General features: G+C 34.2%; 1 protein-coding gene across 2 annotated transcripts in view; it reads left to right on the top strand.

Annotated features, from left to right (window-relative positions):
- TINAG (tubulointerstitial nephritis antigen) overlaps positions 1-23,298 on the top strand; it is a 94,159-nt gene that overhangs the window by 26,955 nt on the left and 43,906 nt on the right. For both annotated transcript variants that reach the window (XM_059400229.1, XM_059400228.1), the window contains 5 exons: positions 4,217-4,340; positions 8,377-8,527; positions 10,956-11,136; positions 12,817-12,862; positions 16,048-16,171. In XM_059400229.1, the coding sequence (XP_059256212.1) occupies positions 4,217-4,340; positions 8,377-8,527; positions 10,956-11,136; positions 12,817-12,862; positions 16,048-16,171 (626 nt within the window). The remainder of the gene's footprint in view (positions 1-4,216; positions 4,341-8,376; positions 8,528-10,955; positions 11,137-12,816; positions 12,863-16,047; positions 16,172-23,298) is intronic.

The following is a 23,298-nucleotide window of genomic DNA, read 5'->3' as shown; positions in this document are numbered from 1 at the left end:
ATTTCTAGATGCTTATTGTCTTCACTTCTTTACACCTCTAGAATTGGGATGTTTCTTATATTTGATGGTGTCCTGGATTCAATGAAATATGGTTTTACTCTAGCAAATTTAATGTCAGATATGTGTTCTATTTTAGTTATGATTAAGCTCATCTGAGAGGACAAAAATTCAAAATGATAGTGGCTTCAATAACATTGGAATTGGTCTACCACCAACAAATCTGGAAATAGATGGTCCTCCATTAGAATTGCACTCCATGGTGTTGGAGACCCAGGCTTCTTCCTTTTTGTTGTTCTGTATTCCAGTCTTTATATCCAAGGTCATACCATGGTTCAAGAAGGCTATTCCATGTCTATCTGTAGCTGGAAAATAATTTCTGGTAGCAGGAAAATTTAAAAAAATAAATAAATAAAAAAGAATAAAAGTGAAGTGTCATTTGTCTCTTAAGGAAAGTTTCTCAGAAACTGCCAATGACACTTCTTCTTATATCCCAGGGGCCAGTACTTAGTAAGGTGGCCACACAGAGTATCCAAGAGGAACTGGGCAATGCAGTCATTTTTTTTCGAGCTGTATATGATGAGCTAAAATTGTTATTTCTATGAATAAAGGGAAATCCTATGAAAAGGGGAAGGGTTGGAGAAGAATTAGTACTACCTGCCATAGTATGATCATGAAGTATTGATATTTATAGATTAAGCAAATTATCCCATAAATAGAAACTAGGGAAATATCCAAGTTAACCCTTCCAGAGTTAAAAACATGAAGATGAATATTGTTGAAGATAAAAAATTCATTATTCCATTAGCAACCTGAAAATTAATCCTATCCTCTCCAATTAGTTTAGAAGAAATTTAATTTAGAAGTAGTTTAGAAGAAATTTCTTGGTATTCATGGTCTTGGGTTGTGAAGGGCAGAACAAAATGATATTCTCTGTTGAGTTCTTTTGATTCTCGGGTCACTCTGATTATCAAAATTTAAGTGGAGGAAAGAGCAGCCAGAGATAGAGGTAGTCTCACATGGTGGATATTGTGGAGATATGGGCTCTGAGTAAGAATGTCCAGAATGTCAAGAATTTGACTAGAGTGTTCTCAGCTGCTCTATGATTATGTTTGTATTACTCTTTCAGAGATTTTGATTCAACTAAATGCAGAAAGTACATTAAAAAATTCTTCAGTGTTCACCATTGTCTTTAATTTTTATATTTGCAATATCTTTAATCTCTAATTTTAAATAGAAGTACTGAAACCAGGAGACTGTTCATATTTAACCTCAAATTTGACTAATGTTAATTTGGAAGTACGGCTAGATGGCTAGATTATGACTGAAATTTTTAGACATTACAGTTGCAATAATTAAAAATGACCATATGCCACAGTGTAAATCCTTTTAAAAATAAATTTGTATCTGGGGCGCCTGGGTGGCTCAGAGGGTTAAGCCTCTGCCCTTGGCTCAGGTCATGATCTCGGTGTCCTGGGATCGAGCCCTACATTGGGCACTCTGCTCAGCAGGGAGCCTTCCTCCTCTCTCTCTCTCTGCCTGCCTCTCTGCCTACCTGTGATCTCTGTCAAATGAATAAATAAAATCTTAAAAAAATAAATAAATTTGTATCTTATTTAAGCCATTGTCATTTTGAAATTTCTGTCACTCTCAGTTGATACTCTTGATTCTTTTGCTTTATTAATCTATCCTTTGGCATATATTCAAAAGTATGTGTTGAAGCCAAAATTGTGTTACCAGTTCCTAAAAGCTATTATTCCATGATTCTTGCCTTTATTTATAAGCCATTAAAAACACTCTTACTTTACAGGGGCATGCAATAATTATGGAATAATGGGATATAAAATTTGATCTTTATTTACTATGTCAGATTATCTGATATCATAAGGCAAATAAAATTACAAGATAGTATATTCCTGTTGATCTTCAAATCCTATAGGCTTATTTTTAGGAAAAGAGGTATTAAATAAGTGATAAAAATTCAGAAAGATCCAATACATGAACCTTTTGAATTGGACCTGGCTTAGTGGGTTGATAAATGTTTTGCTTGTTATTTCTCTATTATTTCTATTTCCTTATGTTATTAAGAAGGATTAACCATTAGTATTTTTTAAGCAAAAAATCATAAAAACAACAAAAACAGACTGGTATTTATAATTTAATTTAATGCACCTAAGGAGGAAATATTTTTTTAAGAGAGGCAATCAACCAGTTAAGTCTATATTTCTTCATCATTATGAGATATTTATGGAATACCTCCTATGTGCAAAACATTCTGGTAGGTTTGGCATATGGAAGTCAAATTCTAAATAACTCAACCAGGCTTAAATGTGTTTGAAGTAATAGTTGTATTTTTATTGCTTCAATAGAGTAAAAGGAAAATATCCTAGCTATTTTATTAAATTATAAAGTGATAGCATAACCACCAACACTTCACCTGTTTTCCTGGAAACTTGAGACCACTTAGTACTATAAATATTTAGAAGCACACTGATATGGCAATGATAATGAAACTGGGAGGTATTAGTAATTAACAAGATAGGTGTATTTCCACTGCAGTTGGAAAAGACTCCTTTGGCAGAATTCATTCTCCTTTGGAGAATGAATCTATCTCTCTGGAGCTAACTCTTCCGAGCAGTCAATTTATTCTGCTCCAACTGTAGGTTTCAGCAGTGTAGTCAGTCTCATGACTTACAGATCTAACATCACCTGCATTTCCGCATATCATGGATTTCCACAATACTGTTCCTAAAGGTGTCATGTAGGCACTCTACTGTGATCTACTTGACATTTTCTATACTTTTCTTCCATCATCTAAATAACAGTGTTTTCAGTAGTGGAACTCAGGATTTAATAACTTTATTACTGGGTGATAATAATCTCTTTAAATCAAAACTAAACTCTCTCATTAAAATTCAAATTTATAAATATTTTGGAGGCATATCTTTTCAAGCCGATGTATAAATTCCAAATCTTCCTTTAGTCTCTGAAGCAATTATATACTTGTCAGAAGTAATTTTGTTTGCAAGATACTGGATCAGTAGCCCAACTTGTTTAATGGAATGCATAATCATTAAACTTTTAAGCAGGTAAACTTTTAGCTTTTATGGACATTTGACTTCTGTTGCAAAATATCAGTGTATTTCTAATAAAGAAGGAAATGATAAATGGAGCTTAGTGTTAAGAATTCTAAAACCTGGGTCTGGTTTCATGGGTATTTCTTATTTAACCTTGATTTCATTTAACTTTTAGAAGTTTGTTTCCTCATTCATAAAGTAGAGTAAATGATATTTGCCATGATTATATAACATAGAGCTATCAAGAAGATAAAATGTTGAGAAAAAAAGAAAATCTTAAAGCACTCTCAAAACTGATGTATGTGAATGTGTGTATAATTGATAAAAATTAGTAAACAATTTTTATTTTGTTTGAGTCATTATTTATGGAAGTGAAAGTTATCACTTTTTAGAAAAATTTGGGGAAAAAAACAGGGTATGGTGTTTGAGATCTTCTTTGAGTGACTTGAACGAAGCAAGGCCCATAACATTTAATTTACCTTCTTGGAAAGACAGTAGGTGAAACAGATTCTATCAGGACTTGAACATGGTTCTCTGAAGACATAATGGTATTGTACATTTGGCATTCCACAAAAGCCCCTTTTGATCTTCAATGATATTTAGAATATCAACCAATTCATCCTAGTTTTTTTCGTAATGGCCAGGGTAAGTTTGGTTCTTCCTGGATTTCCAAGGGTAGTAATGCATAGTTGCTACAGATGCATTGTTTCAAAATTAATTTCATACAGAGTCACACTCTCTAATGTAAGAAGGGACATAAAAGTAAATGTTATTTCTGAGAAGTAAATGTTATTTCTGAGACCAATTTTAATAACCATATTGTTTTTCATATGGATGATGATCCAAACTCTGATTCAAGATGATAGAAACATTGACTAAAATTATTGTGTTGTATGCTAATCTCTCCAAAATTCTACATCTTGTTCTTAAGATTTTGTTCTATGTTAGGATTCCCTGCATTGAATTATTTTTAAATGTATATGAAATAGAAATCCTACACTATTAATACCTTTCAAGATGTCATCAGAAAACATGAATGTATAAAAAATAATGATAAACATTATAAAAAGCCTTGACACATTCTTATAATAGTTATTGGGATACATTTGAAGAAATCTGACATGTCTGCTTCTCTTCTTTAGGCTTCTTTACCTGCAACAACTGATCTTCCAGAGTTTTTTATTGCTTCTTATAAATGGCCTGGATGGACCCATGGCCCATTGGATCAAAAAAATTGTGCTGCATCATGGGCATTTTCTACTGCAAGTAATAAAGTCATTTTAGTTACTTCCTTGTAATTCTCCCTTTAAGTCAAGATTCTGGGATAGTAATTAAAAAAGATTTTGAAATTTAGAATATTTCAATATTAACATTTGGCCAATTAAAATAAAATCATATTCAGACCAGAGAAAGCAGCCTTAACATTATATAAAAATTCCATTTTCACTCTGAAAATTCGTCTTGATTTTTAGGGTATAATTTTAAATGGAGAATAAATCAAAAGAGCAACAAAGAAAAGTTACCAAAATTTTTTTGTCCTTTGAGTTAAAGCCAGATGATAAGAGTATAAGGTATGTTTTCATTCATAATATTATCTGTAATACTAATATGAAATTATACATACCTATATAATTCATATATTCTTTTTCCTTTACAAATTTGCAAAAAAAAGTCTTATTAAACTACTTTGATGTAAAGAAATACTTCAGAACAAGATAATAATGGATTAAATGGGTTTTTATCATTTAGATGAAAGCAAATTTGTAGCTTTTGACTCTAAAATGGTTGAGTAGCTTCTAAATTAGTATTGCTGTTACTTCAAAAGGGTAAGGAATACTACTTTTATAGTTACTTTCATAAAAGTTCACAAGTCAAATAAATCAATACTCAAGTTAATCTTAAGTTTTGGTCTCTAAGGTATCCTCAAAGGAATGTTAATTATATTGCATGCAGCAAATAACTTAAGTCTAACATGATGTTGATTGGTTACTATCAAAGGTCTTCATTAAACTATGTTCTAGGCTTTGAAGGTAAAATTTCAAGAGTGCTCAGAATTCTAAATTCTGAGCACAGAAAACATTGTAAAATAGGTACATAGGTTTACAGAGATGCCAAGCTCTGAAGGGTAATACTATTTTACACAGAAAAGTGCTGATTATACTTGTCTAAATATCATTGCTTCATAAAATAAGCTAGTTTGTTTTAGAAATGATGACTTTGGCCAAGCTTACCCTGGAATGACTTTATCTACTAAGTCTACTCTACTTCCTACTCCTCTAAAACAAATGCTTTCTGGATTTCTGATATTTGATCACTTATTAAGGATCCACATGGTGGTCCTGTTTGAGCCTTGCTTCACATGGGTAGGGAGATACTTAATCAGATAAATCATTTGTCATTTTGTGTTCATGTGGTTAATGTATTACACCTCTTAGGGGATATATAAGAATTTTGCTTTAAATGGAAGCTAGACCAGTATTTCTGAAGATATCTTAGGAAAGATGTTGCTGGTTAAATAGTGAGAGTAACATGCTAGTCTGATTTGGATGGTGTATTTTGGTGTCCCCAAGACATAGTCCCACGAATGGCCTTTGCCCAGGTTTATGTATGGATTTGTCTCCTACCTCATTCACCAAAACACCAGAAAGAGGGTTTTCAACACTTCTGTGATTTCAGATGACATGGTTTTTATATCGTGTATTCAGTATGACAAATCAAACTCATGCTGGTTTTTTTCTGAGTGTGTTAGGTAAAGAAAAGAATAAACTAGGTTCTTTTAAGAATCCATGTAACGGTGTCAGAAAATAATAGTTAAAACAAGAAAAAAAATGTTTTTCAAAAAAGCTAAAAGCTATTAGATGAGATGAAGAAGACATTTTAAAATATACATATATAAGAGAAAAATTAGACAGCCAAATACAATTTAAGGACAATGTCAGAGACTGAAGAGGTGAAAGAGTTTGAAATGGGAGGCGTGATGCGTGTCACAGGCAAAGGTAGAGATATAATAAATAAGCAGGGGACATGACAGTGTGTCTCAGAGTTAAAGGCCAAAAATAGTTTTCAAAAGGAGGGTGGAAATCAAGTCACTGAGCTGAGTCATTCGTAAGTATTTCAAGTGAATTTGGATTAAACATTCACTGAGATTCAGAAATGTTTGTCAAAGAGCAACATATTGTGTCCCATTGGAATTTAAAATATTTATCCTTGAGTTGAAATCTACAGATTCATGGGGTTGGGAGGGATCTTAGAATTCACATTTTTCAAGCCTTTGGTTTTCTAAAAAAGGTACAAGTAAATAAAACGACTAACCCTATCTCAGAAATGATCCTGGAAGCCAGGTTACTGATTCCTTGACTGCTGTTGTCCCAAGTAGTTTTTGAACTAGGGAATAGTTACACTAACATCTTAAAATTTACATTGGATTCTGAACCCTTGATCTGAAAGTCAAAGAATCAGAAATTTTCTCTTTTCTTTTACGAAAGGAGTTATTTTCTTTTTCTTTCTTTCTTTTTTTTTTTTAGATTTTTTAAAAAAGATTTTATTTATTTATTTGACAGACAGAGATCACAAGTAGGCAGAGAGGCAGGTGGCGAGAAAGAGGAGGAAGCAGGCTCCCTGCCTAACAGATAGCTCTATGCGGGGCTTGATCCCAGGACCCTGGGATCATGACCTGAGCTGAAGGCAGAGACTTTAACCCACTGAGCCACCCAGGCGCCCAAGGAGTTATTTTCTTGAAAATAGCAGAGGTGATAGTAGAATGTCATCTGCTCTTATGAAATATATCCCAGCATAGTAAGAGGTGGGAATTGAGAAGGAAGTAGGAGGTTATAGACTGAACAGATATTGAACATTTAAAATGTTCCAAAATTGGACTACAGAATTGTACATATGCTATAGTTACATAAAAACCCTGTAAATACAGAAATATATATGTAAATGAATTATTTAAAAATGAATTATTTTAGAATAATTCTAAATTAGCTCCTTGAGAAGTTCCAGTATACAGACAATTTTGATGGGCAAAACTACAACTTCTTCTGAGAAAATTGGATGGATAAAGAAAGTTTACTTTTTTGCCTTTAATTAAAAGTAACTATGTTTAAATATCAAGAACAAACTATACCAGTTACCCAACAACCACAAAAATTTGTACCAAAATTTTCCCAAGATCTCATCATTCGTATTAGTTTATCATGGTAGCATAATCAAAAAGATAATGTAAGTAGTTTTCTGCTACTGGTGGGTTAATTTTGCTAGTTTATTTTTCTGTGAGTATAGCATTGTGATTCTTGTTCATCATTATAATTTCTAGTGCTTAGTACAGTGCCTGTCACCTCATAGACAGTCAATAAGAATGTATTGGGAAAAGGAATGAACTAATTAATGACAGCCATGGGTATTTTATATTGTTATCAAGTTATATCAAGTATAAACAAGGTGGATTCCATGTCTATGTAATATAGGATCATGATTTCCAAAAGTATTATAAATGTGTGCTGTTAGTTTTTAGATTTTTTATAAGATTCATATTAGTATAGATTAATTTATGATAGGTGTTAAGAGTAACCAATCCAGATACTGGTTAAAAACCAAGCATTCAGTTTATTCCAATACAGATTATCAGATTAACTTGGATGAATTTCCAGTTAGTATTTCTATAAATTTTTCTGATTTCTTCCACTTAGTTGCACTCATTTCAAAATTTATATGTTTATCCATGATTATATGTAAGGTACAGGAGTTACAAATGTAAATGAGGCATGATTCTTGCCCTCAAGGAGTTTCACTTGACAGATTTCTTTCTTTTCTTTTTTTTTTTTAAAGATTTTATTTATTTATTTGAGAGAGAGAGACAGTGAGAGAGAGCATGAGTGAGGAGAAGGTCAGAGGGAGAAGCAGACTCCCCATGGAGCTGGGAGCCCGATGTGGGATTCGATCCTGCGATTCTGGGATCATGACGTGAGCCGAAGGCAGTCGTCCAACCAACTGAGCCACCCAGGCATCCCAACTTGACAGATTTCTTAATGAAAAATTCATATGTGTATAAAACATGAAAGGAACAAGGGACTAGAAAAGTTTTTGAAGTCAATAAGACAATTGAACAAACCAAAACTGGATAAAAATTATGACTGAAATTGTGATCCAGTTGACTTTGCTGGAATACAGAGATATACTACTGACAATGGTTTTAATTTTAAATTACATAAAATTCTGAAGACTAGGATTCAAAAGAACTTATGTAAATTATTAAAAATGCCACGTGCTATTTGAATATTAACCAGTATTCTGTTTGAAACAGGTGTGGCAGCTGACCGAATAGCAATTCAGTCCAAAGGTCGCTACACAGCCAACCTATCTCCTCAGAATCTGATCTCCTGCTGTGCCAAGAACCGACATGGATGCAATAGTGGAAGCATTGATAGGGCTTGGTGGTTCCTGAGAAAACGTGGGTAAATAGCTACCTGACATATGTTTCTAGGATTCTTATGAGTTCGTTTGGGGTTAGAATAAGGAAAAAAATAAATTGTAAGATTTTTACTAAAAAAATATGTATATATATGCTACACCTATTTAAATATGTGCATTACCTTTAAATATATAAATATATTTGGTTATCTACCAAGATTACAAGCTATTGGAAGTGATTATTTGAATAATAGTGATAGTGATTGATAGTGATAGTGATTATTTGAAGAATGTATACATTCCAGACTAAATTAATGGAAAGGCTCAAGTAAGCATTGTCTTCTTGTTGCTCTGTGCTAAATGGCTCTACTGAGTCGCAGTGGGAATAGAGTCGTTGGAATTGTTGATACCCTGAATGAGTCTTTGCGTTACGCAGGTAGATGGATAATGCTAGGTAAAAATTAAATGAAGAATAAGAGGAATAAAATAAAGAATATATAGTTGCCTCAACTTATCAACATCACTAAGTGTCACTGTCCCATTCAGTGGGAAAAGGCAGGCTGTATTTCCTTACTCGCATGTAGTCTGATACCTATTGCATCCTCATATCTATTGTAAGAGATAATCTACGTAAAAGCTAAGTAATTTGGGTAAGGAAACTGCAGCTGATATCTAGTAGTATACATATGTACTGCTCACCTGTCCTTTTATCATCCACTGAGTACTCTAAATTTGCTACAGAAGAGTCAGTTGCAATGAAAGCATGGATGTCAGCTATTGATGGGTAGCAATAAATTTCTTTAAAAACATTTCATACATTTTGCTTAATAATGTGGTGATTAGAATGAACAACTTGGGCTGATACCTTCCTGGTATAGAAGTGCTTGGACGGCTTCTGTTTTGAAATATGACAAAAATTAATAGAAGCTATAGAAGAAGCTCAGAAATAGAAATTAACATTGAGACCCAACTAAATCTTACTGTGTTGGTCTTCTCAGGTTACCATAACAAAATGCCATAGACTGGGGAGCATAAACAATAGGCCTTAATTTCCCATAGTTCTAACGGCTGAGAAGTCCAAGATCAAGATATTAGCTGAATTAGTCCTGAAGAGAAACCTCTTCTCATTTGCCTTTTTGTTGTGTCCTCACGTGGTGGAAAGAGAGTGCTAGTGTCTCTTTCCCTTCTTGTAAAGGGCACGAATGTCAGTTCGCCCATCACTTCATTTAAAACTAATTATCTCAAAGGCCCCTCCAAACACAATTACATTAGGTGTTGGGGGATTCAATACATGAATTTTGGGTGACACAATTCAAGCTACAGCACTGATTATCCCAAAGTTTAATGCAAGAATTTTTGGAAGTATTCATAGTCTTTAATGACTTTGCTTTCATCATGCTCCTTGTTCAGATTCTCTTACTCTCTTGAACACTACTAAATTTTTCTGAAGCAATCCTATTGGATATTTCTATGGCCAATTCAAATTGAATATATATATATATATATATATATATATATATATATATATGATCAAATTTTTTTGAACTTGGGATATTTATTTATTTTTTAAATTCCTCAAAAAATTTTTTAATTTTTATTAACATATAATGTATTATTTGCCCCAGGAGTACAGGCCTGTGAGTCATCAGGCTTACACATTTCACAGCACTCACCATAGCACATATCCTCCCCGATGTCCATAACCCAGCCACCTTATCCCTACTCCCCTAACCCCCAACAACCCTCATATAAAATCAATTTTATGGCTTATTTTCCTTATGATCTTCTTCTATATTCAATAAATAACATTAGTTTTGGTTCCAAATAATTTGTACTTTTCTATGTTTGGTTTCAAAATCATTTTGTTTATTCTTTTGTACAATGTATGTGTCTGATAACTTTCTACTCTATTAACTTTTAACAATATCTTAGTGTATAGTATTTCTCCCAAAATATGCTGAACCACAGAAACATATTGAACAATTGAAATCCCATGAGGAGTTATTTATAACTCAATAATAATTTAAAAATAAAACAAAGAACAAAACATCCCTAATTATAATACTTACATCATTGATCAAAATACCCCATCTCAACATAATAAAATCATTGTCTTTTTCACATTAAACTTGGTTTTTCTACATTATAATTATAGATACAGGATGAAGTCCTGCCCCTATTAATATTACCACAGATTTATTGGCAGTCACTTCTCATCTTTAGGAAGCTCTGTACCGTAGATAAATTATTTATTAAAATGGATTGAAACAAGACTTTTAAAATTACAATAAAAATGAGGGGGCAGGGAAGAGTACAATATATTGAACTGGTATGTTGGAATTAATTCACATTTTGAATGTTACACATGTGAGCAGTTAGGAAAATTTATAAATGTTTAATTCAGTAAAATTGCATATAGATGGTATATTACAGCATTTTCCTAAGTATTACTTCTTTGCTAATTCCTCATAGACTGGTATCCCATGCATGCTATCCACTTTTCAAGGACCAAAATGCTACCAATGATGGCTGCGCCATGGCAAGTAGGTCTGATGGGCGTGGAAAACGGCATGCCACAAAGCCATGTCCCAACAACATCGAGAAATCGAACAGAATCTACCAATGTTCTCCTCCATACAGAGTGTCCTCCAATGTAAGTCTAAATGGCAAGAATTAATAATGATTAACTTTCTCAAAAAGATATAGCTCTGCTGTTATTAAAACTCTTTAAAAACTATTATATTCTAAAGTAATGTTAGTTTTCAGAAATAATTTTTATATTCCTAAAGTGTCTGTTAAAGGTTTTCAGATTTCTGATCTTTGTATTATTAACAGCATGAATAATTATGTGACATATATTTACATACTTGACAAATAAAAGCTAAATCGGGGTGCCTGGGTGGCTCAGTGGGTTAAAGGCTCTGCCTTCAGCTCAGGTCATGATCTAGAGTACTGGGATCAAGCCCCACATGGGGCTCCCTGCTCAGCGGGGAGCCTATTTCCTCCTCTCTCTCTGCCTGCCTCTCTGCCTTGTGATCTCTGTCTGTCAAATAAATAAACAATCTTAAAAAAAAAAAAGCTAAATCATACCTTTTTTTACTGACTTTATGGCAGTAATAGTTCATTGTGCTAATCCTTTGCCTTACTCCACAAAATAATTGAAGTAGACATAGCCATTATGGGAAAATGACTCCCTTAGATTCTAGTTTTTCATGTTGAAATCCTGGATAAATTTTACTTCATCATATCGGTGTTACCCAGACCTCACTTTCAGAATATCTGGAATTTCAGTGGCTTTCAGTTACCTACAGAATATGGTTTAGTTACCTACAGACTATGGCATATAGGTCTTCTATGATTTGGTTCTTACCTACTGCCTTTACAGACTTTTGTCCTTTCTGCATATGCCCTTCCACCTGCTCGTGAGGCTCCTGATAAACAGGACTACTGTCTGCTCCCTAGACACATCGTGCTCTCTCATGCTTGTCTGCTTAGGCAGGTGATGATTCCACTGACCCATGTTGGTTATCCCACCTATTTCCATCGGTAGAATCCCACACATGGGTCAAGGCCCAGGTTAAAACTTCATCTCCTCTATGGCCTTTCCTTGACTCCTACACAGGATTACTTTTCCTTTTCATTTGCATCCCTGGGAACTTGGAGCTTATCTCTGTAATAGAACTTAATATATCATAATGCAATTAGTTACTGTCTGTCTACTCCACCAAAATGTAAACTCCTTGAGACAGGTGCAGGGTCAGTATTTGTTTCTGTCCTAGTCTTTTGTATATACTCTGTGATCAATGCACATATGTGAATGAATGAATAAATGAATGACCTGCCTTTTTACTAAGGACTGCATCACACAGTGGGTGACAACATAGAAATATTTATACACTATAGCCACACTGAGGACCTCACTAAACAATCATCTGGGGTTCTCATGATCAAAAGAATGGAGATGACACAAATCTCCACTGATAAAACATGGTTTTAATTAATTATTTTTTATCTGTTTATTAATTATTTTTTATCTATTTTTTATCTGTTTATTAATTATTTTTTATCTATTACTTTATTTCTTCTTCATTCCAAAATTATCACCAGTGGAAAAAGTCAATGAAACAAATGGGTCTATCTTGTCTTTAGCAACTTAATGAATGTGCTGTTTCACACTAAGTATTTCAAGGTATTATTAAGAGTAAATTATAAGTGGTCAAATCACATTGGATTGTATAATTCTTAAACTGATTATGAAGCACCTAACATTATACACCAAACAATAGGTATAGTATGCTCTGATAATAATGTTTATTGATACTTTCCCTTCTAGGAAACTGAGATAATGAAAGAAATCATGCAAAATGGACCAGTTCAAGGTAAGTTTGGATGAAATATGGTTGTATCTTATTTCTTTAATAACAATATTACCTTGTAATTCATGCAAAAGGAGCTTAATAAAAGACAGAAAATTTTTACTTTGGGTGTTCATAAAGGTTCAACAGTTTTAAGATCAGGGCAATTATAGGATATTCGCTACCTAATAACTTCATTATCTGCCATTTTATTTTAAGAAGATAGGCACATTCATTGAGTTCCTAAATAGTAATAACACATTTGATGAAAGTCTGCTGAGTCTTTCCAAAAGTGATCATGGGCCAAATAGACAATCAAACATGAAATGCTAAGTGGTAGAGCTCATTTAATTATTCAGTCATATTTAAGAATCATACATAGTATTAGAAATTTCCTCACCTTCACTCTAAAGGGATTAGGTAATGGATTGAAAAAAAATCAAGCTTTAGCAGTAGAAAAAAAATCTAAATATTTTCCTTTTTCCATAAACTCAAAATAAATAATTCAGTGTGATTTTTGTGTTTTATAAAATGCCTTGTATTTTGATCAATTTTGTAGATGTGTTATGGCTAGTAAGTTAACAGTAAATAAGAAAATAATATACTGAATTTACATTAACTTTGATTTTTAAGATATCATTTGTGAGATGTAATTCCTCTGTTCACCTACCGAATTTTATTTTGCACCACTGCAATGGATGAAGAAGATAGGTTTATAGAATATATTCCCTGTACTAAACATTGCCTGGAAGAGCATGGAAGAACAAAGCAAGTGAGGCCTAAAATAGAAGTTCAGGTTGTGAACATGTGAAAGCCCCCAAATATATTATCAGTGGAATGAATCATATAAATTTAAATGAACCAAAATTAAATTTAAAACATTTGATATACACCTAAGGAATTATTTGTCAACATCTGCTTTAGCTTTTCTGAATGCTGACCTAATTAGTACTGGTTCAGCATCTAGCAGGAATCACAGATTTTAAAGTTGTGTTGGAATGATATTTATTGATCATTATCACCACTTAACATTTATTGAGAAACTAGAGCTTACACTAAACGTGTCCTGAAATTAATTCTAAAAATCCTGGGACCTTAAACAAAACCTGGACAAATGAAGAGAATTTTTTTTTCCTTATAATAATGTAATTTTTATTAGGTGTTATAAGACTGGGGGAGTCATATGTAATTACATGCATGCTTCAGTAAATTAAGTTCATGTGACAAATTTAAAGGAGCACAGGCATTGGGAGTCAAGGCTGAATTCAAAATTCCACCTTTGACATTTGCTACTTAGAACGACTTTGAGCAAGTTATTTCAGTTCCCTGAATCTTCAAGTTATTGTATAACTGTTTCAAGTTTTTCTCTCTCTTTTAATGAGTCAGAAGAAATTTGGATCATAATTCTTTAAAACTGAGAGCCCCAGGGGTTTATTTCATAGTCAAGTACTTAAATGTTCATGAATTTCACATAATATATAAAAATAATCAAAAGTGAGAATCACAGTAAGAATCAAAAGATAAACATTTTAAAATAGTAGAGCTGAAATCTAAATTATTCAACGCCTGTGTTAAGAACGTACCTCCTGCCAGCCCGAGCCAGGAGTAGAAGATAGTGTTGCCATCAAGGTGAGCTCCATCCTGCCCTTGGCCTCCTGACAGTGCTGTGCGTATGCTTGCGACAGTTTTCCAAAAGCAAAATTGCACTACAGTAACTTATGTAGTTATGTCCTTACGGGCTCATCAGGTCTGTTTTGGTGTCAGAAACTGAAACAAGGAGCTACTTTCAAGTTAATTGTAATGATCTCTCTCCCATGCTGCTTCTGTCAGTACTGTTTCTCAGCAATGAAGCATATATTTTATTCCTGGTGCTTAAGGAGAGTTGAGAGGAGCTGAAGGGGTCAATGGTTCCACAAAAGAGAAAACCCACTAGCAGTATCTTCTAGCAGTATCTTCACATTTATATAAGTGCTGGTTGACTCGTCTTGCTGTAGATGCCACGTGATTGTCAGCACAGCATTGTCTGGGTTAACATACGGCATTTTCTCCTTACTCAGTCCAAAGAATGGAAAAGGCAATAGAATGTTGGGTAAATAACAGGATGTACATTTATCTAAAATCTGTAGAATTAAAAATAAGTTTAGGTGTTGAAAGGAGAATGAAACAAGATCGGCATAAAGTACAGTTATATAAATTCTTAAAATCCTATGAGAATGTATTTTATTTATTTATTTTTGGGGGGATGTATTTAAAGTAGATAAAGAAGACCTAACTTATTTTGAGAATATTCAAACAGCATAAGAAAAAGCATGAAACATTGAAAAAGGAGATAAAAGGTGGAACATTAAAAAGTTATACATAACTTTGGAGTAGAAGTTTCATTTTAGGATCTGTCAAATACTTGTGACCTTAATTTTTTTTTTTAATTAAAAAAAAAAAAACGTGCCAAACTAATATAGACAAGCATTGTGCATTTATCACAGTATACTTACCTAGTCCCAACTAAAAATATTTTTAATTCATGTCTTCTGCAAATTTAGTCTTTACCCTGAGTTGTCTAAGCCCTTCAACAAAACAGCACACGATATAGAAAAGACATAATCTAGGTGAGGGTATGAAGGAGAGCTTTATCAAATTTAAGCTTTTACTTTCTTAAGAATACAACAGTGGCTTAGCTCTCCAGACCTGGGAGGATGAAGCTTTGCCAGAGTATCCTTTGGCCAAAGGTTTGCTTTTTATTCAAACTCACCAAGAAAAGGTTTGCATTTATTTCCAAGGATTAAGGACAATTTAAGCCCTGTTTGCTAGGTTCACCTTTCACTGCTAGCTTAATTGGAATTTAAGAGGCTCCTGGTGAAGTCCAAGGTTAATGAAGAAATAGCAATCACCAGCCAAGTGCACTGGGGCCTCTCTGCAAGGGTCTGAATTCCTGGTAACAATGGTACTGTCAATTAAGAATAGATGGTGTTTTAAAGGTATAATATGTACTTAAGTAATATCCTAAGTAGCTAAAAGTTGTTTTTGTAAGAGAACAACAACAAAAAATTGCAGCAATTAAATCAAGTAGGAAAGAAAATTAGGCTGAGTTGCAAAGTCCCTCCTTAGATTCTCCTCCTGGCAATTTAACCATTGATTGTTCTGTGAGAATTTCTAGAGATTTTAAAAGAGATTTGTTTAAAACTCTTTCATTCTGTTGGGTTTTATTTTAGCCATAATGCAAGTCCATGAGGATTTCTTCCATTATAAGACAGGGATATATAGGCATGTTAACAGAACAAATGAAGAAGCAAGCAAATATCGAAAGTTCCAGACACATGCAGTCAAACTCACTGGGTAAGGCAATTTCTTAAAAATCTTCATTTAATGCTTTTGGAAAATGAAACTGAACATACATGTGCATACAGGTATCAGAATTCTCCTTGGTATGAAAGAGTTCCTTACAAATTAAAAGTTATCCAAACCTGGACACTATTTACTCATTATTTTAAAGTCTGCTTAAAGGGTAACTCAATATTCTGGAAAAGATGATCTCTCTCTCAGTTGTGAGTTTGTTCTAAAAATCTGTTTTAAGGACAAGGGAAATATATTATTGGAATAAATTCTGCATATGGCATAAGCAGGGGAAAAGTACAAACCCAGAGTATATTAGGATTTGGAAAGAAGGTTTTAGACAGAATTATGAATGGAAGTGATTAGCAGGAAGAAATAAAAAATAGGGTCACCTTTAATTCAGTACAAAATTATTTTTTGTATTTCTTTGAGCATTTTAGAAATTACACTTAGCAAATTGTGGGTAAAATACATTCATCTCTACCAGGGCAAGAAATAGCTTCAAAATTGGTTTGCATTATGAGTAAGTAGTTTCATAAATAGACTGTACTCAAAAGAGAGTGTGGTCATCTGAGACCACTTTCCCCAGTGCTTTTTCCAGCTCATTCTGACTTTGCCCTGTCTTTAAGACCTTTCTCCTAATGTCTCAGTTCAACTCCAACAAAATGCTACAGGAAATGTTTCTGGGTCTTTTTTTTTTTTTTTTCATTTTTATCCAAATTCTCACTTTTCTCACTTCCATCATGATAAATGTAAATGACTTTGTTCCTACTGAACATGTCCTTCCTGTCGAAATTTGATTAAATCATGCTTATACATCTCCTCACTTCGACTCCTCTTATGCATCTTATATTTATTACTGGTATGATTCTTAATATATTACAGGCTTATAGAATTTACATTCTGCTCCGAAACTATAATACTAATAGTTGTTTAAGCTTTATTGTGTATTAACAGAGTCAATGATAAGCAAATATTTTTATGATGGCTTTTCTGTCCTTGAGTTTAATTTTTATCCGTTATATTGTTGAATAATTTTGTTAAATTATTTTCCAGCAATTATTGTTTTAATTTATCATTTTTTAAATTAATTTTTTTTTTTTTTTTAGTCAAGAAGGACTCTTAATGTCTGTGCTCCCTAATTTCTTACATGTTTGAGAAAGTGTTTGTTTTCCTTTAATTCAAGAATACTACTATGCATAAAATTCTGGAACTACAGTTACTTCAGAACTTTGCCGATGTTGCTCCAGGGTTTCTGGCATTAAGTTTTCCTGCAGAAAAATCTCTGGCTAACCGAATGTTTCTGTCTCCTTAGAAGTGACATGACTTTTTCTATTTGAACACTCATACTTGTTTCTTTCATCCTTGAATTAAATATATTCACTTTTTAAAGTACATATTATACATATGTTGGATCTTCTATATCTCCTATTATCTTTTTAATAACATTTATACTATAAATTTATTTAGGTTTTGTTGTATATGATTTCTTTCTATATTGTCCCATCTATCCTTGAACATTTATTATATTTGGTGTTTATTCTCCAAATGGCTCTTGCCTCTGAAATATATTTTTTTAAATATTTAATTTATTTATTTTATAGACCGAGATCGCAAGTAGGCAGAGAGGCAGGCAAAGAGAGAGGAAGAGAAGCAGGCTCCCTGCTGAGCAGAGAGTCTGATGCGGGGCTTGATCCCAGGGCCCTGGGATCATGACCTGAGCTGAAAGCAGAGGCTTTAACCCACTGAGCCACACAGGTGCCCTGTCTCTGAAATATTTCAAAAAATTTTTTTCTTTTCTCTTTCTTTTGATTGTCCTTCAAGCTATGGGTTAGAGAGTTCATATAATTTCTTTGAGTGTATGTCTGACTACTGTAGTATTTTTGAATAATTTTTTTGAGCTGTACATCTTTATGGGCTTTTCCTGCTTTCTTTTGTAAAATTTAATCTTAAAGTTATGCATTTTACTATCATGTCCTCTCTTTCTAGTGCACTTTCTCTACCCACACCTCAAAAGTTCCTCAACCCCATACGTACTGTCAATGAATTATGGCATTCCATCTGGCCACTATTCCATCCCTCTGCTTGAGGCTACACTTCCTTTTGTATCTAATTAAAATACCATGGCAAATCATTATACTCAATTATACATCTTGGACTCCTCTGGCCCTGCTTCATTAATCATACTTGCTTAGCAAAATCTCAACTCTGGTTAAATACTATTTGGCCTGTTTTTTGTTTAAATTGGGTTTATTTATTTATTTTTAAATTCCAGCATAGTTAGCATACAGTGTATATAGTTTTAGATGTAAAATATAATGATTCACCAGTTCTATACATTATCAGTGCTCATGAAGTTAAGTGTATTCTTAACCACTTTACCTCTTTCACCCATTCTCCCACCCATCTCCTTTCTGGCAACCAGCAATTTTCTATATTTAAGAATCTTTTTTGTTGTGGTGGTGGTGGTTGTTGTTGGTGGTGGTCTATTTATTTACTTTTTTAAAAAGATTTTATTTATTTGACAGATGCAGACCACAAGTAGGCAGAGAGGCAGGCAAAGAGAGAGGGGGGAAGCAGACTCCCTGCTGAGCAGAGAGCCTGATGCGGGGCTCGATCCCAGGATCCTGAGATCATGACCTGAGCGGAAGGCAGGGGCTTAACCCACTGAGCCACCCAGGCGTCCCATATTTTTTTTGCTTTTTAAATTCCACATATGAGTGAAATCATATAGTATTTGTCTTTCTCTGACTTATTTCACTTAGCATTATACTCCCTAGCTCCATCCATGCCATTATAAATGGTAAGATTTTATTCTTTTTATAGCTGAGTAATATCTTTTTTAAGCTGCGTAATTGTATGTATGTGTGTATATTTAATGTGTGTATTTAATGTGTGTGTATATAATGTGTATATACACACACACACACGTATATGTGTATATATGTGTGTGTGTGTGTGTGTGTATCCATTCGTCTATTGATATTATTATCCATTCATCTATTGATGGATACTGGGACTGTTTCCATATCTTGACTATTATAAGTAATGCTACAATAAACTTAGGGGTACATATATCTTTTCAAATTAATGTTTTTGTATTCTTTGGGTATATTCCCAGTAGTGGAATTTCTAGATCATATGGTAGTTCTATTTTTAACTTTTTGAGGAACCTCTGTACTGTTTACCACAGTGGCTGCATTGGTTTGCATTCCCATGCAAACCATTGCATGAGAGTTCCCATTTCTCCACATTCTCACTAGCACTTATTCTTTGTGTTTTTGATTTTAGCCATTCTGATAGGTGTGAGGTAATATCTCTTTCTGGTTTTGATTTGTATTTCCCTATCAGTGATGTTGAGCATCTTTTCATGTGTCTGTTAGCCATCTGTATGTCTTTTTTTTTAATTAAATTTATTTTTTTTCAGTGTTCCAAGTTTCACTGTTTATGCTTATGCACTACACCCAGTGCTCCATTCAATATATGCCCTCCTTAATACCCACCACCAGGCTCACCCAACCCCTGCACCTCCTCCCCTCCAAAACCCTTTGTTTGTTCCTCCGAGTCCACAGTCTCTCATGCTTCATCTCCTCCTCTAATTTCCCCCAATTCACTTTTCCTTTCCTTCTCCTAATGCCCTCTATGTTATTCCTTATGCTCCACAAGTAAGTGAAACCATATGATAATTGACTTTCTCTGCTTGACTTATTTCACTCAGCATAATCTCCTCCAGTCCTCTCCATGTTGATATAAGAGTTGGGTATTCATCCTTTCTGATGGCTGTGTAATATTCTATTGTATATATGGACCATATCTTTTTTAAAATTTTTTTTAAATTTTAATTTTTTAAATTTATTTTCAATGTAACAGTATTCATTGTTTTTGCACCACACCTAGTGCTCTATGCAATCTGTGCCCTCTCCAATACCCACCACTTGGTTCCCCCAACCTCCCACCCCCCTACCCCTTCAAACACCTCAGATTGTTTTTCAGAGTCCATAGTCTCTCATGATTCACCTCCCCTTCCAATTTCTCTCAACTCCCTTCTCCTCTCTAACTCCCCTTGTCCTCCATGCTATTTATTATGCTCCACAAATAAGTGAAACCATATGATAATTGACTCTCTCTGCTTGACTTATTTCACTCAGCATAATCTCTTCCAGTCCTGTCCATGTTGCTACAAAAGTTGGATATTCATCCTTTCTGATGGAGGCATAATACTCCATAGTATATATGAATAATCTTCCTTATCCATTCGTCCGTTGAAGGGCATCTTTGTTCTTTCCACAGTTTGGTGACCGTGGCCATTGCTGCTATAAACATTGGGGTACAGATGGCCCTTCTTTTCAGTACATCTGTATCTTTGGGGTAAATACCCAGTAGTGCAATTGCAGGGTCATAGGGAAGCTCTATTTTCAATTTCTTGAGGAATCTCCACACTGTTCTCCAAAGTGGCTGCACCAACTTGCATTTCCACCAACAGTGTAAGAGGGTTCCCCTTTCTCCACATCCCCTCCAACTCATGTTGCTTCCTGTCTTGCTAATTTTGGCCATTCTAACTGGTGTAAGGTGGTATCTCAATGTGGTTTTAATTTGAATCTCCCTGATGGCTAGTGATGATGGACATTTTTTCACGTGTCTGCTAGCCATTTGTATGTCTTCATTGGAGAAGTGTCTGTTCATATCTTCTGCCCATTTTTGATATGATTATCTGTTTTGTGTGTGTTACGTTTGAGAAGTTCTTTATAGATCCTGGATATCAACCTTTTGTCTGTACTGTCATTTGCAAATATCTTCTCCCATTCCGTGGGTTGGCTCTTTGTTTTCTTGATTGTTTCCTTTGCTGTGCAGAAGCTTTTGATTTTGATGAAGTCCCAAAAGTTCATCTTTGCTTTTGTTTTATTTGCCTTTGGAGACATATCTTGAAGGAAGTTGCTGTGGCTGATATCGAAGAGGTTACTGCCTATATTCTCCTCTAGGATTCTGATGGATTCCTGTCTCACATTGAGGTCTTTTATCCATTTTGAGTTTATCTTTGTGTATGGTGTAAGAGAATGGTCGAGTTTCATTCTTCTACATATAGCTGTCCAATTTTCCCAGCACCATTTATTGAAGAGACTGTCTTTTTTCCACTGTATATTTTTTCCTGTTTTGTCAAAGATTATTTGACCATACAGTTGAGAGTCCATATCTGGACTCTCTACTCTGTTCCACTGGTCTATGTATCTGTTTTTATGCCAGTACCATGCTTTCTTGGTGATCACAGCTTTGTAGTAAAGCTTGAAATCAGGTAACGTGATGCCCCCAGTTTTATTTTTGTTTTTCAATATTTCCTTAGCGATTCGGGGTCTCTTCTGATTCCATACAAATTTTTGGATTATTTGCTCCAGCTCTTTGAAAAATACAGGTGGAATTTTAATCAGAATGGCATTAAAAGTATAGATTGCTCTAGGCAGTATAGACATTTTAACAATGTTTATTCTTCTGATCCAAGAGCATGGAATGGTCTTCCATCTTTTTGTGTCTTCTTCAGTATCTTTCATGAGTGTTCTGTAGTTCCTTGAATACAGATCATTTACCTCTTTGGTTAGGTTTATTCCCAGGAATCTTATGGTTCTTGGTGCTATAGTAAATGGAATTGATTCTCTAATTTCCCTTTCTGTATTTTCATTGTTAGTATATAAAAAAGCCACTGATTTCTGTACATTGACTTTGTATCCTGCCACGTTGCTGAATTGTTGTATGAGTTCTAGTAGTTTGGGGGTGGAGTCTTTTGGGCTTTCCATATAAAGAATCATGTCATCTGTGAAGAGAGTTTGACTTCTTCATTACCAATTTAGATACCTTTTATTTCTCTTTGTTGTCTGATTGCTGTTGCTAGGACTTCTAATACTATGTTGAACAAGAGTGTTGAGAGTGGGCATCCTTGTCGTGTTCCTGATCTCAACGGGAAGACTGCAAGCTTTTTCCCATTGAGGATGATATTTGCTGTGGGTCTTTCATAGGTAGATTTTATGAAGTTCAGGAATGTTCCCTCTATCCCTATACTTTGAAGCGTTTTAATCAGGAATGGATGCTGGATTTTGTCAAATGCTTTTTCTGCATCAATTGAGACGACCATATGGTTCTCTCTTCTCTTATTAATTTGTTCTATCACATTGATTGATTTGCAAATGTTGAACCATCCTTGTAGCCCAGGAATGAATTCCACTTGGTCATGGTGGATAATCCTTAATGTGCTGTTGGATCCTGTTTGCTAGCATCTTGTTGAGAATCTTAGCATCCATATTCATCAGTCATATTGGTCTGAAATTCACCTTTTTGGTAGGGTCTTTGCCTGGTTTGGGGATGAAGGTAATGCTGGCTTCATAGAAAGAGTCTGGAAATTTTCCTTCTGCTTCAATTTTTTGAAACAGCTTCAGGAGAATAGGTGTTATTTCTTCTTTGAAAGTTTGGTAGAATTCCCCAGGGAATCCATCAGGTCCTGGGCTTTTGTTTTTTGGGAGGTTTTTGATCACTGCTTCAATCTCGTTACTAGATATTGGTCTATTCAGGTTGTCTATTTCTTCCTGGTTCAATTTTGGAAGTTTATAGTTTTCCAGGAAAGCATCCATTTCATCTAGGTTGCTTAGCTTATTGGCATATAACTGTTGATGATAACTTCTGATGATTGTTTCTACTTCATTGGTGTTAGTTGTGATCTATCCCTTTTCATTCATAATTTTATGAATTTGGGCTTTCTCTCTTTTCTTTTGGATTAGTGTGGACAATGGTTTATCAATCTTATTGATTCTTCCAAAAAACCAGCTTCTAGTTTCATTGATACGTTCTACTGTATCTCTGGTGTCTACCTCATTGATCCCAGCTCTAATCTTGATTATTTCCTTTCTTATGTGTGGAGTTGGTTTGATTTGTTGTTGATTCTCCAGTTCTTTAAGGTGTAGAGACAGCTGGTTTTCTGGATTTTTCAACTTTTTTGAGGGAGACTTGGATGGCTATGTATTTCCCCCTTAGGACCGTCTTTGCTGTATCCCATAGGTTTTGGACCAAGTGTCTTCATTCTCATTGGTTTCCATGAATTGGTTCTGTTCTTCTTTGATCTCCTGGTTGATCCAAGCATTCTTAAGCAA

Source organism: Mustela nigripes, chromosome 5 (genome assembly GCF_022355385.1).
Source record: "Mustela nigripes isolate SB6536 chromosome 5, MUSNIG.SB6536, whole genome shotgun sequence".
Classification (NCBI taxonomy): Eukaryota; Metazoa; Chordata; class Mammalia; order Carnivora; family Mustelidae; genus Mustela; species Mustela nigripes.
The sequence above is the reverse complement of the archived record's forward strand: the minus strand, read 5'-3'. Positions and strand labels throughout refer to the sequence as shown.